The sequence below is a fragment of the Dreissena polymorpha genome, chromosome 11, assembly GCF_020536995.1.
Source record: "Dreissena polymorpha isolate Duluth1 chromosome 11, UMN_Dpol_1.0, whole genome shotgun sequence".
Taxonomy (NCBI): Eukaryota; Metazoa; Mollusca; class Bivalvia; order Myida; family Dreissenidae; genus Dreissena; species Dreissena polymorpha.
In genome coordinates, this window is record NC_068365.1 from 5,512,563 (window position 1) to 5,531,806 (window position 19,244).

General features: G+C 36.5%; 1 protein-coding gene across 16 annotated transcripts in view; it reads left to right on the top strand.

Moving 5' to 3' along the window:
- The window catches only part of LOC127851813 (probable histone deacetylase 1-B), a 98,897-nt gene that overhangs the window by 1,512 nt on the left and 78,141 nt on the right, over positions 1 to 19,244 (top strand). For 6 of the 16 annotated variants that reach the window (XR_008035967.1, XM_052385704.1, XM_052385702.1 and 3 more), the window contains exons 2-12: positions 2,094 to 2,206; positions 3,177 to 3,294; positions 3,737 to 3,811; positions 6,302 to 6,440; positions 7,827 to 7,968; positions 8,461 to 8,553; positions 9,004 to 9,112; positions 10,713 to 10,853; positions 11,618 to 11,726; positions 12,105 to 12,163; positions 12,843 to 12,914. Coding sequence is in view for 8 of the 16 variants with exons in the window: in XM_052385704.1 (XP_052241664.1) it covers positions 2,094 to 2,206; positions 3,177 to 3,294; positions 3,737 to 3,811; positions 6,302 to 6,440; positions 7,827 to 7,968; positions 8,461 to 8,553; positions 9,004 to 9,112; positions 10,713 to 10,853; positions 11,618 to 11,726; positions 12,105 to 12,163; positions 12,843 to 12,914 (1,170 nt within the window). In the remaining 8 variants the exon portion in view is untranslated. Of the gene's footprint in view, positions 1 to 2,093; positions 2,207 to 3,176; positions 3,295 to 3,736; positions 3,812 to 6,301; positions 6,441 to 7,826; positions 7,969 to 8,460; positions 8,554 to 9,003; positions 9,113 to 10,712; positions 10,854 to 11,617; positions 11,727 to 12,104; positions 12,164 to 12,842; positions 12,915 to 13,919; positions 14,085 to 15,571; positions 15,655 to 16,443; positions 16,488 to 17,385; positions 17,491 to 19,244 lie in introns of those variants that run through there. The other 10 variants (XR_008035968.1, XM_052385707.1, XM_052385708.1 and 7 more) reach the window with 4 other exon arrangements.

The window sequence follows — 19,244 nt, forward strand, 5'->3', positions numbered from 1 at the left end:
CCCAGTGCTTTCCACAGGATTTTTGTCAGGCGCCCCAGGGCTGATAGGGGTGGTTCGGGAGGGGTGTCCCCTCCCAACGTTGATTTTTAAAAAAATTAACGTGTCAATTCACGTTCTGTGATGCATTATAACTCAAAGAAAAACAGCGTCAAAAGACGTCATTTGGTGCGCTATGAATCTTCAAGAAAATCCCCCAGTCATTGAAAAATATATACATTTTTTTATATTGTTTAATTGTTTTAAAACTTTCCCGCACAGATAGTAAAATCCAGACTCGAACAATTCCGCAATGCATCCGTTTCAACCCGACTCTATTACTGTATACTTGCTACTTTTCAAGTTTCTATTTATTACCCATTAATCCCGTTTATTCCGTTTTTATAAATCACTTTCTGGTAAATATTTACGATAAAAGCTCTCAATTATTTCTTTAACACAAACCTTGCCAGTTTTCTATAGTATCAAATAAATTTTAAGTGACTATAGATTTGATGAAATATTGCCTCTGAACATGCGTCAATCCCCTGACGTGTTGTGTGCTTTTTAAAACGCTCAATACACGCACAATACACATGATGCGACGTTGTGCATGCTGCATAATTGTCACGCTCTTTTTAATTGAGAAACAGATTCGACACAAAATAACTCTGCACTGCTAATTTGAAGCAAGAATATTTTAACGTTGCGGTAACATTTACATTCGGAAGTGTGTTTCGGATTAAAAACGTGTAACATCGACTTACGGGAATGGGATTCGGATTACAACTGTAATTATTCCCATTTAAGATTTCAACAAATATTAACAGATGCTCATGAATTCAACTAAAATTTGTTTAAACACTTTACGAGTCAAATAAATGTTTGAAGTCAAGAATAGTTTGCATATGTGAAAGCAAATTTCGGAATAAAAAAACGTGTCTTTCTTTAAATTTTACCGAGTACACTCCATTCTGAATTGCGATTTAACTTGTCAGGTCATTCATGCATTTAGACCAATATGTATGCATAATTTGGCAATCTGAAAACACGTTATTTAACTACTTATTGTATTATGTGTTATGGCCGTTCATATAACAAAGTGTATAAATAAACGTATTATCCGAAATCATTTCCAGATTTTACTGCGGAAAGTTAAGAAAATTCTACCAACAAATAAACATTGCTCTTGTATTGCGTGTACAGATGAAAATCATGCAAAAATTAGACTTCATGTACTACATCACGCCATTCTTCCTCGGGGAAAGCGTGGACTTAAATATTTGATTGCTGAATAAAAACTTCATAGCGCAGAGGTTGCTAATATTATTATATACAATCGTGTATCACATGGGGTCGGCGTGTATTCGGCTGCCTGAGCGCTGATTGGCTGATACGCTTACCAAGAAGAATTTGATTGACAGCTGGAAAAATTGACAGCTGGAAAAATCAATATTGGCCACTTGCTGAGAAATTCATTGATAACAGTAGCTCTCAGGTGGAGTTAACAGTCTGAATAACCCGATTTACTGTTGACATGTGTACGTGTTGTGTATAAGAGAATAGCATACATGCGGATTATAGGACGTCCAAGGGACTTCCACCATTTGTATAATGGACGTACGACTGCCGTTTTCGGGCGTAATTTATGCCAGACGTCCACTAACGGAAGCGCTGCTGGTATAAATCTTTGCCTTTCATCCAATCAATACTTTTGTAACTATAAGCAGTTGACTTTGCAGTCCACACAGACTAACCCTTTCAATGCGGGAACCGAATTTTGAAGGCCTTTGCAAACAGTTTGGATCCAGATGAGACGCCACAGAACGTGGCGTCTCTTCAGGATCCAAACTGTTTGCTATTCTGATAATATTCTTTGAAAAAAATCGAAGAAAATGCTAATTTTAGAAATTAAGCAGATGACATTTTCGCAGACGACAAATTTCCCAGCATGCTAAGGGCTAATCAGGGATGATACTTTTCGCGTAAAATTGATTTTTGTGATGAACAGTCTTCCCTAAATTGAAAAATGCAATAAAAGCAGAAAGTGCACAACCCTTTACCCCGTTACAGAGTGAGGCTCAAATAATTCTCACCAATTGTGTTCATGCTTTCAGGTGACATAGGCAACTACTACTATGGCCAGGGTCACCCGATGAAGCCTCACCGTATCAGGATGACTCACAACCTCATCCTCAACTATGGGCTCTACAGGAAAATGGAGATATATGTGAGTTGTATAGTTGAAATTCGGTATCTGAACAGTTGTTTTTACAGAAAATTTATCCTGAAGATTTTGAAGTTATATTTCATATTGATTTTCTAAAAAAAGATTTTTTTTACTTTAAGCGATATAAAGTTTTTGAAAATTGCCATTTTGTTACAATTTGGCCTTAAATTTTTAATGTATATCTTGTGGAAGCGCCAAAAATGTAGAATTAGTACATGAAGGTTTTTTTTTGTATGTATTGTCTGTCTGAAATCAATTTAAGACGAATGTCTCTTTGAAAAAAAACATTGGTGGCATGAACAATGTATGATTGGTACTTTCTGGATAATCTGTATCTAAATGTGTTGTTTTAAATGTTTGTCAGTAGTCAAGAACATTATTTTCCTTGTGTTTTACATCCCTAACATACCAAGGCACCAAAACATATTTTCATATAGACAGGGAACTGTAAAGTGTTAATTTCCTGTTGTAATAAATTGGCTTAAGTTAAAAAGGAATCAAAACAGGTAGAGCAAAGAATGTTTTAAACATTCAATTAGCATATTTGTCCCTGTTAAAGAATATGATTTTAAATAAAAAGGAAAGTAAATAGTTAAAATAGACCATTGCCAAATGTATTTTCTTTCTTAAATATTTTGTTAAATTGACTTAAGGATGATTTCCAAATTGAAAACACTTGAAATGTTTATATTTAAATTACTTCAAATATTATATAATACAATTTTGAGAAAAAAATATATGTATTACTTTTTATGTTAATATAAGTATACAAATTGAAGCTATAATCTGGAAGTGAAAACTATTTGTGCAAAATATTTTGGAATATAAAACTTACTGCATTAAAAAATTATCATGATCACTGTGTATTCCCCCTTATACCCTATTTACATAAAACTCTTTAAGCAAAAGGAAAATAAATTTCATTCTGCTGAATAAACATGATTTTACAGTAATTCCCCTTGTTTTACAGCGTCCCCACAAGGCCACTCAGGATGAGATGACCAAGTTCCACAGTGATGACTACATCAAGTTCCTTCGCAGCATCCGGCCTGACAACATGTCTGACTACAACAAACAGATGCAGAGATGTAATTCTTTGATTCTATAATTAATTTAAGGGTCATTTTCAGTATTTCGTATTATGCTAGAACTGTCATCAGTATTAATACTGTTGTCATTGTGAACGTACCTTACATTTAGTAATGTATAGCAAAAATCATGTGAGCCTTGCTCTGCGAATACAGGGCTTAATGCATTTGCATGCTGGGAAATTTGTCGTCTGCTAAAATGTTGTCTGCTAAATTTCTAAAATTAGCATTTTCTTCGATTTTTTTCAAAGAATACTATCAGAATAGCAAACAGTTTTGGATCCTGATGAGACGCCACGTTTTGTGGTGTCTTATCTGGATCCAAACTGTTTGCAAAGGCCTTCAAAATTCGGTTCCCGCACTGAAAGGGTAAAACCCCCCTTTTCACAGAGCAAGGCCCGTATATCCTCTCTATATCATAAGTATGTTTGTTTGTTTGCAGTCAATGTGGGTGAGGACTGTCCAGTGTTTGATGGCATGTATGAGTTCTGTCAGCTGTCCACTGGGGGATCTGTAGGTACGTACAGGGTTTCTTTAACTATCTGCTCTAATCAGTATTGATATATAGCAATCAATAAAACTATTACATGATACTTTCATGGCTTCAATTTGCAGGCAAATATAATACAACTATTTGTAATAGAGTTTGATTATTCAGTTCTTAAATGAGCCTTGAGCTGGGAATATGGGAGGTTTATTATATGTGTCTTGTTCTGAGAAAACTGGGCTTAATTCATGTGCGTAAAGTGTCGTCCCAGATTAGCCTGTGCAGTCCGCACAGGCTAATCAGGGACGACACTTTCCGCCTAAACTTGGATTTTGGGTAAGGAGGGACTTCCTTGAAACTAAAAATACCATTAAAGCGGAAAGTGTCGTCCCTGATTAGCCTGTGCGGACGGCACAGGCTAATCTGGGACGACACTTTACGCACATGAATTAAGCCCAGATTTCTCAGAACAAGACACATATGTATGTACAGATCATGTTCATACATGTATGTTTGTACTGCTTAAGTCATGTTCATATGTTTGTTGAGATCATGTTTATCTTTTTGTATTGCACATGTTCATATGTTTGTGCTGCACATTTTCATTTGTACAGGGCTCTTGCTGGCAAAAAATTTTCATTAGCCAAATTCACCGCAGAACACATAAATTCTTCACATTTTAACTGTTTTATGGGGTTTTGTACAACAAAAAGTCAGAGCTCCAGATAAGGGTCGTATTTTCGTAATTACGAATTATTTTCAAGTCCGTTACGTATTTATTTTAAAATCCTGTCGTACCATTAAGAATTACAAAATCAAGTTACGAATATTATTTTTACATCGGTTCGTATCGATTTTTATTGAGTTCTTTTCGCGTATTAAAGATCTTTGCGGTGCTTATATAGAATGGTTATCGGGTTTGTTTAACAAAGCGCATTTTTTCCAATAAAAGCGGCGTATACAGTCTATCTGTCAAAAAACAATGGCGGCGCCCAGAAAGCGTCCTAAAAAACTGCAAAGCGTCCAAAACACGCTTTTAACATATTGTACGCAAAGTGAGCCGAAGTTAAATGTTTAGAAAGACATTATAGAAAATATCTTATACGATGTTGTATGTTCAGTTGCCGACACAGTCGGAAAAGCTAAACAAAAACGCGACACGACGGGTCCAAACTTAAACACACAAGAAAACATTGAACGAGTGGAAGGGACAAGTCCCGTGGCTAATCGTTGAAAAGATTGAAGGGGAGACCCGTTTTAAATGTGAAATATGTAAAAATTCATCTAAGGCATGCAATCTAAACACAGTTTGGGCATATGAAGGTATTGGAAAAATAAAATTGTATAATACTGAAAAGACACTGTTGAACTCGTATAAATAAAGTTGCTAGTATGTTTATTTTGATTTTTTTTGCATGAAAATAATCATTATTATTTATTTTTAGGTCATTCAGAAAAAATAAGAATTGTTTTCCAAAACTTAGTAGTAACGTAAAGAATAAAATTTCAGAGTTAAGAATTCTTTTTGAAAATCTGGTAGTAATTTAAGAATTTCACAAAACCTTATCTGGAGCTCTGAAAAGTTGTTGCAAAATGGTAATTTTTGAGCCAAATGTGTTTATTTGTACCCAATGGCTCATATTGCACATGTTCCTATGTTTGTACTGCACATGTTCCTATGTTTGTACTGCACATGTTCCTATGTTTGTACTGCACATGTTCCTATGTTTGTACTGCACATGTTCCTATGTTGTACTGCACATGTTCCTATGTTTGTACTGCACATGTTCATATGTTTGTACTGCACATGTTCATATGTTTGTACTGCACATGTTCATATGTTTGTACTGCACATGTTCCTATGTTTGTACTGCACATGTTCATATGTTTGTACTGCACATGTTTCTATGTTGTACTGCACATGTTCCTATGTTTGTACTGCACATGTTCATATGTTTGTACTGCACATGTTCCTATGTTGTACTGCACATGTTCATATGTTTGTACTGCACATGTTCATATGTTTGTACTGCACATGTTCCTATGTTTGTACTGCACATGTTCATATGTTTGTACTGCACATGTTTCTATGTTTGTACTGCACATGTTCCTATGTTTGTACTGCACATGTTCCTATGTTTGTACTGCACATGTTCCTATGTTTGTACTGCACATGTTCCTATGTTTGTACTGCACATGTTCATATGTTTGTACTGCACATGTTTCTATGTTTGTACTGCACATGTTTCTATGTTTGTACTGCACATGTTCCTATGTTTGTACTGCACATGTTCCTATGTTTGTACTGCACATGTTCATATGTTTGTACTGCACATGTTCATATGTTTGTACTGCACATGTTCCTATGTTTGTACTGCACATGTTCATATGTTTGTACTGCACATGTTCCTATGTTTGTACTGCACATGTTCATATGTTTGTACTGCACATGTTCATATGTTTGTACTGCACATGTTCATATGTTTGTACTGCACATGTTCATATGTTTGTACTGCACAGCTGGAGCAGTGAAGTTGAACAAGCAGGCTGCAGACATTGCTGTGAACTGGGCGGGCGGTCTTCATCATGCCAAGAAGTCAGAGGCCTCGGGGTTCTGCTACGTCAACGACATCGTCCTCGCCATCCTAGAACTGCTCAAGTAAGAGAAAATATTTTGTTTTCAAAACCATTTTGTTTAAACTGTCTTTAGTTTTAATAACAAGGGCCTATTAACAGGCTAGTTAAAAATGTTTCTTTAAATATTGCATCACACACACACAGCTAGTTTCAGTACTTCTGTTCCTGGTAATTAAGCAGCAAAAACAATTACATTGAACAATTTGAAAATTTAATTGCCACCTTTAAAAAAAATAATCTTATATGTCTATTGTCTATAAATGTTACAGTGCACGAAAACATCTGATTGGTACAATCTGCTGTTCCTGTTTATTTTCTGCTGACACAAGTTTGGTTCTACACATAGATGGGATATTGATTTTATTGCCATTAACCCTTTGCATGCTGGGAAATTTGTCGTCTGCTAAAATGTTGTCTGCTTAATTTCTAAAATTAGCATTTTCTTCGATTTTTTTTTCAAAGAATATTATCAGAATAGCAAACAGTTTGGATCCTAGTGAGACGCCACGGTTCCCGCACTGAAAGGGTTAATAACGGATATAAGGATTCTGTCTTGCTGATGCAGCTAAAGTTTCAATTTGGTTTATAACTGAAACAGCTTCATTAACCAATTCTTTAAATTCATAAAAGACCCAAAAAATGTTACTTAATTATAATATTGCTGTAGCAAATGATTTAAAGTCAGGTATGTTATAATTGTATTAAGGAAATAAGAAATATGGATAAAATATGCAGTAATCTGAGAAAAATCGTGTCTAAATCCATTTTTATTGTAGTCATATTGTGATTGTGCAATTGCTAATATGGACCCATATAAGCTGCCCTCTGGCAAAATAGGGCTTAATGCTTGTGCTTAAAGTGCCATCCCAGATAAGCCTGGGCAATTTGCACTTGCTAATCAGGGAAGAAATAGGGCAATTTGCACTTGCTAATCAGGGAAGAAACAGGGCAATTTGCACTTGCTAATCAGGGAAGAAACAGGGCAATTTGCACTTGCTAATCAGGGAAGAAACAGGGCAATTTGCACTTGCTAATCAGGGAAGAAACAGGGCAATTTGCACTTGCTAATCAGGGAAGAAACAGGGCAATTTGCACTTGCTAATCAGGGAAGAAACAGGGCAATTTGCACTTGCTAATCAGGGAAGAAACATTCCGCTTTTAAAGAAATGTTCTTTTCCTATACAAAAAGCAGTGTAGGCCAAAATGATCCCTGATTAATTTGTGCAGACTGCATAGGCTAATCTGGGATGATACTTTAGGCATATGCATTAAGCCCACTTTTCCAATAACATGGATAATATTTAGTTGTTTGCCTTGAATGTGAAAATTTCCTTTTCTTGTTGGATTTGGTGATAAAAATAATATCAATGTGTCAGTCCATGCATTACTCTATCCAAACATGTTGTAGATACCACCAGCGTGTGTTGTACATTGATATCGACATTCACCATGGCGACGGTGTTGAGGAGGCGTTCTACACGACTGACCGAGTGATGACCGTGTCATTCCATAAGTATGGAGAGTACTTCCCAGGAACTGGCGATCTCAGAGTTAGTATTACTAATTACCTAAATATTTATTGTCTTCTTTATTTTTCTGTATTTTTCAAGATTATAAATGCACATATATCAATTTTCAGGTTACAGCGGTGTTATTTTAATTCTTTTAAGCTGATTTCCTCCTTTTCAAGTCTGAAATAGTTACACACATTGATAATTACTATTTATACAAAACCTGTTGAATAGTACCTTTTTTTCCTAATCTCAGTCCCAATTTTTCTAATGAATTGTTTGATTTTCACATGTTTGGAAATAGAGCTGTTTAAGTGTAGAAATAAATAGTTTTGAAGTTATTATATCCATTTAATAAATCTGTATAAGTTTTATTTATAATTGATCAGAAGTTCTTAACTGAACAAAATTATTGTTTCCAATTTACATTAAATTGAAGTGTAATTCCCAATGTCACGAGTATGGGTAATATCCTAAAAATGGTGATAAAACTTTCTGTTTACTGTTAATGTCTGATATTCTCCTACTTAGGACATTGGAGCTGGCAAGGGAAAGTACTATGCAGTTAACTTCCCCCTGCGAGATGGCATTGATGACGACGCTTATGAGACTATCTTCAAACCGGTATGTGTTATTTAATTAAGTGTGATTCTTTTCTTTGTACCTAATAGCTTTAAATACTGGACAACAATTGCTTTATTTTCATCTACAATTGATGGACACATATCCTGTATGTGCAGAAATGCTGTAGTCATTGGTCATCAGAAACAAACTGCACTTATGTCTTATATGAATAGGTTTTTTTTTTTTGGGGGGGGGGGGGGTAAAATAATTTCTGCATTTTAATTCCATTATGCAACCACAGGGCCTGTTTTTATTATCTGATGAACCTACAACATTTGTTAATCAAACTAGAAGACAGTTTTTGTCCATTCAAAAATATGACAGTCTAGTTGAGATAGTTTTACTTATATGTTTATTGTAAAACGTTTTAAAATCTCTAGAAGGCAATCTGTTATATCCATCTTCATATCTCCATAAAACTTGTACCTCACATTGATGTCTATGTTACAGGTGATCAACAAGGTGATGGAGATGTACCAGCCCAGTGTGATAGTGCTACAGTGTGGGGCGGACTCTCTGTCTGGGGACAGGCTTGGCTGCTTCAACCTCACACTCAAAGGTTACACACCACTCTTACTAAGCTCAGTTGTGTTATCTTGCTGTCTTTTTGAAGTATTCCTCCATTTGAGTGCCAAGATTGCTTGACAACTTAGATGTTTGAGCGGCTGGGTGGAATGATCTTTAGATAAGACTGTGTAATCAAATGAGGATAAGTAGAAATCTACTTCTTCATGTCATTCAGCCTTTTCTTCAGATCTTTCCTCATTACATGACATTGTTAGCAATTGATATTTTCTCATGGAGATTTTTGTCCAAAAGAATAAGGCGGCAATCAAGCCGAGTGCTAAATGGCTCGAGCCATTCTTAAGATTTACCTTTTCTGAATATTTAATTGTAATTAAAATTAAAAAAATCTAATTGAAATCAAAGTTTCAATGTTTCAAGGATCATAAATGGTCAGCAGAGACTTATTTTGAAATTGAAAATTTATGTCGTCATTTAGCAAGAAAATCTAAATGGATTTTCCCTGACCAAGGCTACTATATTTTATTTGAAACAGACTGGTATTGCTGGCTGTTTCATCTTACAACATGTGTGGCTGGTTCTGACCAAACTATTGCATTGCTTGGTATTTCCTATTACCATGTATGTGGCTGGTTCTGACCAGACTGTGGCATTGCTTGGTATTTCCTATTACCATGTATGTGGCTGGTTCTGACCAGACTGTGGCATTGCTTGGTATTTTCTATTACCATGTATGTGGCTGGTTCTGACCAGACTGTGGCATTGCTTGGTATTTTCTATTACCATGTATGTGGCTGGTTCTGACCAGACTGTGGCATTGCTTGGTATTTCCTATTACCATGTATGTGGCTGGGTCTGACCAGACTGGCATTGCTTGGTATTTCCTATTACCATGTATATGGCTGGTTCTGACCAGACTGTGGCATTGCTTGGTATTTCCTATTACCATGTATGTGGCTGGTTCTGACCAGACTGTGGCATTGCTTGGTATTTCCTATTACCATGTATGTGGCTGGTTCTGACCAGACTGTGGCATTGCTTGGTATTTCCTATTACCATGTATGTGGCTGGTTCTGACCAGACTGTGGCATTGCTTGGTATTTCCTATTACCATGTATGTGGCTGGGTCTGACCAGACTGGCATTGCTTGGTATTTCCTATTACCATGTATGTGGCTGGTTCTGACCAGGCTGGCATTGCTTGGTATTTTCTATTACCATGTATGTGGCTGGTTCTGACCAGACTGTGGCATTGCTTGGTATTTCCTATTACCATGTATATGGCTGGTTCTGACCAAACTATTGCATTGCTTGGTATTTCCTATTACCATGTACCGGTATGTGGCTGGTTCTGACCAGACTGTGGCATTGCTTGGTATTTCCTATTACCATGTATGTGGCTGGTTCTGACCAGACTGTGGCATTGCTTGGTATTTCCTATTACCATGTATGTGGCTGGTTCTGACCAGACTGTGGCATTGCTTGGTATTTCCTATTACCATGTATGTGGCTGGTTCTGACCAGACTGTGGCATTGCTTGGTATTTCCTATTACCATGTATGTGGCTGGTTCTGACCAGGCTGGCATTGCTTGGTATTTTATATTACCATGTATGTGGCTGGTTCTCGTCTTCAGGTCACGGGAAGGCTGTTGAGTTCATGAAGAAGTGGAATCTGCCTCTGATGATCCTAGGGGGTGGCGGCTACACCATCAGGAACGTGGCGCGTTGCTGGACCAATGAGACCTCCATAGCTCTTGGTGTAGAGGTGGCCAATGGTAGGAGGAAATTAATATATTCCTATGAATGTCTTGACTGTCAGAAAGAAGACAGAAGCATCTTGTTAAATTATATAGGTTGTTTAGATCTATGTAATGCCCATTCATATAATATAATAATATGACAAAATACAAATAATATATTAGAATGTGATCAACATTGATCTTCACTATTAATAATAGTATGCTTTCTTTTATACCTAATGATAAAATATGTCATTTCTGCAGTAAATAACAGGAGTGAAAATAAACAAATTGTTATTTTCAGTGATGAAAATAACAAATTTTCGGAACTCCTTTTTCTATTTTAGATTATCATAAATAATTTTATGTATATTTTCTATGATCACGAGTGAATTAAAATCAACATCCCACCGAATCCAACAAATTTTCTCTTTATTTTATGCTTGTTTACCGTTGATTTACATAGTAAAAGAGTCACACTAATGACGTCATTTTGTGTTTTGAAATGTATTGAGGCATGCCACGGGAGAAATGATAACTTTTCAGTGAAAGGGAAACAGCTGTTAATTATTTTATTGAAAAAGGGGCATAAAATAAACAGAAAATGTGTTCATGTCAGTGTAAGATAGTTTGTTATTTCACTCGTGATCATAGAAAAATAATATTTTCACTCGTGGCGAAAATATATTTTCTATGATCACTTGTGAAATAAACAACGATCTTTCACTGACATTAACAAATATCCTCTATTTGTTTCTAGTAAAAGCCAGCAATGTGTTAATGTTGATGGTATATTTCAGAGTTGCCATACAACGACTACTTTGAGTACTATGGACCCGACTTCAAACTGAATATCAGCCCCTCCAACATGGCCAACCAGAACACCACAGAGTACCTGGAGAAAATCAAGTAGGTCATGGGGGGTTTGAGTAGGTCATGTGAGACTCAATTGAGTCACATGACCTTCATGTATGTCATGCATGCTTTAAGTGGGTTACATATTACTGAAATAGGTCAGGTGAGTTTCAACAAGATAACAAGGAATTCAAGTATTTCATGAGGGCTTTTGAATTTAAACCACAAGGAAATTAGACCAACTGAAAAAAGTGTGATAAACCAAAAAATGCAGCAAAAAAATATATATCATCTGCCAATTATGATGTATTTTAACAACAATAATTTTGTTCTTTGTCTAGCTAAATATCAGCATCTATCAGTCAATATCTTAGGTACAGGTTGTGTTATCATACAGCTCAGTAGTGTGATGTTTTGTTGTGCCTGTTACAGGACCCGTCTATTTGAGAATCTCCGTATGCTTCCCCACGCCCCTGGAGTACAGATGCAAGGTAGATAGTTTGGATAGGTGAAGTCTGATTTGTTATTGGTATAAGTACTTATGGTGGGCAGGTATAGTCATTGGTTGTCAGTTGTCATTATTGTTACCAACAATGAGCTTTGTTTTTAATAAGCACTTTTTGCTACTTGCTCACAGTGTTTGGCTAGATAATGTTTCAGTAGAGTACAAACTAAGTCAAATGTTTTCCAAAACTTTATTACCTTGTAAAGTAATTATATTCACAATTATTTTGACAATACCCTGAGAAATCAGTGGAGTTCTTTGAAACATTAAAAGTCACAACTTCATAACTTTTGGCTATTAAATGGACAATAATTGATGAAACCACATCAAGATTCACATTCAAGATTGATTTCACTTATATGTGAGTAAAAAAAACACACACAAATTATAACCTTCCTTACCTGACTTTTTAGACATTTTTTAGTAAATATATTACCTGTATGCAAAATGTACCCAGCGTAGCTACAAATTAGCCTGCATATTTGCATAGTCTAGTTAAGAGATATAAAGTCCAAAAGGTTTGATCATGGTCTCATCAGCAGACAGGGCAGCTCCAGACCAGACAGCGTGATTGTGCAATATATCTGGAGCTATGCTGGCTGCATTTGGCATAAGACCCATTTTCGCATGATGCAGACATATAATGTTGGAATTTATCTCTGCAGCCATCCCAGAGGATGCCCTGAATGATGAGAGTGATAACGAGGACAAGGATAATCCAGACAGTAGAGTCTCCAGTGAGTTGAGTTGGAATGGGAATTAATGGGAATTGTAGTGAATAATGAGTCCAAAGAGACAAATCTGGGACGACAATTTCCGCCATTATGGAATGTTGGGTTTTTAGCAAGTCTCTTCTAAATGAGAATCCTTTTCTGGCAGAATGTTTGGCTCATGATAAGCCTGCGCAGACTGCACAGTCTAATCTTGGATGACATTTATGCATATGTAATTAGCCCAGTGTTCCCAGAATGGGGCTCAGACTTGAGTCGCGTTATGAGAAAACTGGGCATAATGCATGTGCGTAAAGTGTTGTCCCTGATTAGCCTGTGCAGTCTGCTTAGGCTAATCAGGGACAACACTTTACGTCTAAATTGGATTTTTGCTAGGTCCAAAAAAAGGTTTGTTTCGGGTCTCCCGACCGTGTCTCCCGAAATGGCGCCGACCCTCAACTTTGTATTGGGGTCGGAAAAAAAAAAATATTCGGGCATTTTCGTTCATATAAGATGTAATATCAAGCAAACAAAGCATGTTATAATAAGCTTTAGTAGCCTTCCATTGTAGTACCCGAAAGACAAAAAAAACAAAACAAAAAAAAACAACAACAGATCTCTACCTACCGACTCTGTTTTTTTTTTTTCAAGGAGACCCCAAACGAACCTCCTTTTTTTGGCCTAAGAAGAGACTTCATTTAAACGAAAAATGTCATAAAAGCGAAAAGTGTCGTCCCTGATTAGCCTGTGCGGATTGCACAGGATAATCTGGGTCAATACTTAACGCACATGCATAATGCCCAGTTTTCTCAGAACACGACTTACTTTTACTATTGTTGGTATTTGGGGTATTTGTAAATTTCATTTGTTCATTGCTGCTTAAGAGTCAGTAGTCTGTACTTATCTGGGTTTCATCTTCATTTCTTTCACCATGCTCATGATATAATCAATGTTTTCTAGCTAATCAATAAGGTTATCAAACACCATACCACTCAAGCTGGTTATACCTCCTGATGGTCTTCTTGTTTTCAGTCCGCGCCAGTGACAAGAGGATACACTGTGATGAAGAGTTCTCGGACTCTGAGGATGAAATGTCAGGACCAAACGAGTCGGGCGGTAGACGGGACCGGATGTCACACAAACCGAAACCCAAACGACCCAAAACTGATGAGGAGCGAAAAGCAGAGCAGGCAAAAGGTATTGTTTGTGTTCCCAATTCTCGGTATTTTAAATCATTGTCAAATACCCCGTGCAATGCCGTGAAACCATGGAAATGATTGCTTCTGTATAGATGATCCTCCATGCCCTGCTCTGGGCTCGGTTTGCGTCTTAAATGAACACATGCAGCCTTTTTTGGGGAGGGGGGGGGGGATAGTTTGTGTTAGTTTCAACGGGGGAATTACACAACGTGGGATATGTCTCCTGAATTAGTAATAATACTGTATCTACAATGTATAAATGTTTTGTATTTAGCATATTTAATAATTCATATTTCTTATTGAATTAAAAAAAATAAGCCTATGCAGGTTTTTCAAAGGAATTGTCTTATAAATCAATCAACACTGTAGTAAACTCAGACCCCAAAATAGTTGTTCAACTTGCATTGTACTGTATGTTGTGACTGACGCGTTCTTCAACTTGCATTGTACTGTATGTTGTGACTGACGCGTTCTTCAACTTGCATTGTACTGTAGGTTGTGACTGACGCGTTCTTCAACTTGCATTGTACTGTATGTTGTGACTGACGCGTTCTTCAACTTGTATTGTACTGTATGTTGTGACTGACGCGTTCTTCAACTTGCATTGTACTGTATGTTGTGACTGACGCGTTCTTCAACTTGCATTGTACTGTATGTTGTGACTGACGTGTTCTTCTACTTGCATTGTACTGTATGTTGTGACTGACGCTTTCTTCAACTTGCATTGTACTGTATGTTGTGACTGACGCGTTCTTCAACTTGCATTGTACTGTATGTTGTAACTAACCTGTTCTTCAACTTGCATTGTACTGTATGTTGTGACTGACGCGTTCTTCAACTTGCATTGTACTGTATGTTGTGACTGACGCGTTCTTCAACTTGCATTGTACTGTATGTTGTGGCTGATGCGTTCTTCAACTTGCATTGTACTGTATGTTGTGACTGACCTGTTCTTCAACTTGCATTGTACTGTATGTTGTGACTGACGCGTTCTTCAACTTGCATTGTACTTTATGTTGTTACTGATGCGTTCTTCAACTTGCATTGTACTGTATGTTGTGACTGTTGCGTTCTTTAACTTGCATTGTTCTGTATGTTGTGACTGATGCGTTCTTCAACTTGCATTGTACTGTATGTTGTGACTGATGCGTTCTTCAACTTGCATTGTACTGTATGTTGTGACTGATGCGTTCTTCAACTTGAATTGTACTGTATGTTGTGACTGATGCGTTCTTCAACTTGCATTGTACTGTATGTTGTGACTGAATGCGTTCTTCAACTTGCATTGTACTGTATGTTGTGACTGACGCGTTCTTCAACTTGCATTGTACTTTATGTTGTGACTGATGCGTTCTTCAACTTGCATTGTACTGTATGTTGTGACTGATGCGTTCTTCAACTTGAATTGTACTGTATGTTGTGACTGATGCGTTCTTCAACTTGCATTGTACTGTATGTTGTGGACTGATGCGTCTGTGTCTGCAGGGGAAGGGAAAGAAGGAGAGAAGAAGGAAGGTAAAGAAGGAGGGAGACAGTAATGACAATGCTAAGGAGTCAAAGGAATCAGGGTAAGTGAACTTTTGCAGTTTGCAGTAGCATTAGTCTATTGAAAACATGATTGCTCATTCTTTAAGTACATTTGTAATATCTCTTGTTTCACCCATTGCAGTTTTGACCCCAGACTTCCAATTTCTCAAACTTGTGAAATGTAATGCAGCCTAAAATGTATGTTCGTTTATAATTGTCGATCACATAAGTGGAAGCCTGTTTACATTTACCAGTCATATTCAAGAGCGATGTTGCAGACTCATTTTACCAGTCATGTTATTTGTACAAGCTTGCTCAGCTGGGCTCCACCGGGCTTAAAATTGTCTTGAGCCAAATTTAGCGTAGGACATAAAAATCCAACACACTTTTGCTGGTTTTGGCAGGTTTTATGAAGAAAAGTTGTAGCCAAATGCAATTTTTATGCCCCCGGTAGGGCGGCATATAGCAGTTTGAACTGTCCGTCCAGTATGTCAGTATGTGTTTATGTCTGTCCGTCCGTCCGGAAAAAACTTAAACGTTGGCCATAACTGATGCATTATTTGAAGATAGAAACTTGATATTTGGCATGCATGTGTATCTCATGAAGCTGCACATTTTGAGTGGTGGGAGTTCAAGTCAGGTCATGCTCAAGGTGTAAGGTAAAAAAAAAAATTCAAAGCGGCGTTCTCATGAAACTGCACATTTTGAATTTTGTAGCAATGTGCTAATTTGACGAATGAAATAAGACCCATTTTGGCATAAGCCCTGTGTTGCAGCTATGTTGACTCTGGTTTGCCCACGTGTTATCCATTTCTCTGGTATGTTTGCAGAGAGGACAAAGACAAGTCTGGCAACTCTGAAGATGAGAAGAAAGGTAACTCTACACTTGAAAAGCTTGTGCATGGGCTAATAACGTTATCTGTACTTCATATTATATGTTCAGTGTGTTTTTTTGTTGGGTTCAAATGCGGGGCCCGTTTCAGCCCCCATTCCAATGGTGAAAAGTATATATTTTTCCAAAAAGGGACCTTAACATCCCAATTTAAAGTGTTTGTTTCTTTACATGTCAACCTTTTAGTTCCCATCCAGCTCTTATAAGATGAACTTTAGGAAATACTATATTGAAAGCGCTTTTATTCTCAATTTTGAAGCATTTGTTAGCAAAAACAATAATAACACAAATTTCCCAATTTAGTTAACATGCTGCGATTTTTCCCAATCGGAAGAGGCCTGGACCCATTCCCCTAATCATAAAAAAATACACTGATGTGCATTTTATATTTGCACCTTCTCTTATTTGCCCTGGTCATTAGTTTGGTAATTTGCTTATTGAATACAAATAGTTTTACTTAACGCTTGGTTACTTCAACTTCACCTTTGGGTTAGACCCATTTATTTGTCTGTTTATTCTGACAACAATTTGTGTTCATCTTGTGTAATGACACCAAGCATTAATTGCAGAAAAGTGTAGCAAAATAAATAAAAAGAAGTTTTCTTTCAACAAATATAAATGGATTTGCAGTCTGTAAATAAATATTTATAATCCTTTAGGTGTTCCATATTATGTAGAAAATAATTTACAGTATTATACATCATATGTGCTGTCATGTTGAAATAGAGAAAATATAAAAATAAATATTTTGAAATTGAAATTCTTGAAATGTTGTGAAAATTGACATTTCCTTTTCCATTTGTTTGAAATATACACCTGTTGATCATGCCACCTATTAATATGAAAACTAACATTGTGGTATTTTGTGCCTCTTTTCAAGGATCTGAATCTGCAAAGACTGAAAGTTCTTTTGAGGAAAGTAAGGATGCTCCAAAAACTGATGAGAAAACTTCGTAACAGCCTGTCTCACGTATACACATGTACAGAACATTGCAACAGAATGTAATACATCGTCCAGTGCTGGTGATTATATAACTGGAATAGAAACATGTGAGTTAGATCACCAGGTTCTTAACACACAGCTCACACCAGCTTGGCGGTTTTGGCACAAAAATATGTATTCCAAAGTAGGAAGCAGCTTTGTTTTATTCAATAGTAGTATTTGAATAAATAAAAATACATTACATATTTAATTTGTTACTAAGTTTTCATGATATTTTTTTTGTTACAAAATGTGACGTTTTGTGATTAGGAAAAGAAAAATGTTCATTTTCAATGCGGTATCATGTGAAACAATCTGAAAATACTGAAATGCTGCTTAGCACATTGGCCTGATATTGCTTTTAAATAATGAATTGTATTATGACAGCACCGCAAATGTGAAAATTGCAGATGTATTTTAGCAATACCGGAAGTTATTTTTCTGGCTTTGCTGATTCATTGACCAGGCCTATGTTAAATGAGTGGTGCTTTGTGCTGTAAGAACGGTCCATAGATTATATCAGTATCAGTGGTTGCTGTGTGTTTTTAACCCATTTATGCCTAGCGCCTAGAAAAAATGCCATGGCAAACAAGCGTAGACCAGATGAGACGCCACATGATGTGGCGTCTCATCTGGGTCTGCGCTGTTTGCTTAAAGGAATTTCTGTAAGAAATATTCTTAATATAGAAATAAATCTACTAGACATCCCTAATTTTGTAAATAAATTAATCCAATTTAGGATGGGTGAGTCCACCAGGCATAAATAGATTAATGCTAGTATACAACATTGATGTTTTTGTGTAAAAGATAAACTTTAGATTACGAATTGACATCATATTGCTTTTGTCTTGTGGTCCATTAAAATCAAACTTTTATTCTTCATACACAACAAATAAATGTAAAAAGAATGTTTTGTGTTATTGTTTGTGTATTTGCATTTAGTAAAAGCTTATGAATAATGTTTTGAATATTCCATTAACCACGCACCATTAATTGCAAATATAAAACAGTTTACAGAATACCAGCCCAAATACAAGTTGATGGTAGTGTTAGCCATAAGTTGGCATGGGACTTCAGCATTTGGTACAATCCATTCAGTTCTTCTACATGTATTGTAGAGTATAGCGTGTGTGAAGTATGTATGTATTTGACGGTGGTGTGCCATGTATGTGGGCATTTGTATAATATTGCACTGTTTAAAGTTGGCTTTAATTATGGTACTTGTACTTTATAAAGACAAGTTACCAACATGTTACCGACTTAACCGCAAGTTAAACATCGGGTGCTGGAGTCTTTTTGAGTCTCGTCTACTGATGTAGTAAAAAACTATTTTCATTTAGAAAAATTTGTACTTAAAATGACACAGCCGAACAGATTAGTTTATAGAATGCTGGACTGCCACGCAGAAAATTTGTGTGGTGACTTGTCATGCAATTATTTGTTCGGCCTGGCCCAACTACCTCTCTAGTTTGCATTTGTCCACTATATGCATAAATATGTAGAAGTACACCAGCTAACGCAGGAAAAGTGTGCGGGCATGTAGATTAAATGACAACATGATATGACTGACATACTGTTGAAAACCAAATGATACCAGCTCCATGCAAGCTCCATGCATTTCTTCTGTGTCAAATTACAGTCCGGACAATCTGTTTTATTACCAATTTTGAAATGAACTTTTACCTCTGAGTGTCATTGATCTTTGTGGTAGGAAGACTGGCGTCACATGCAACACGTCTCATGGTGGTTAACATTTT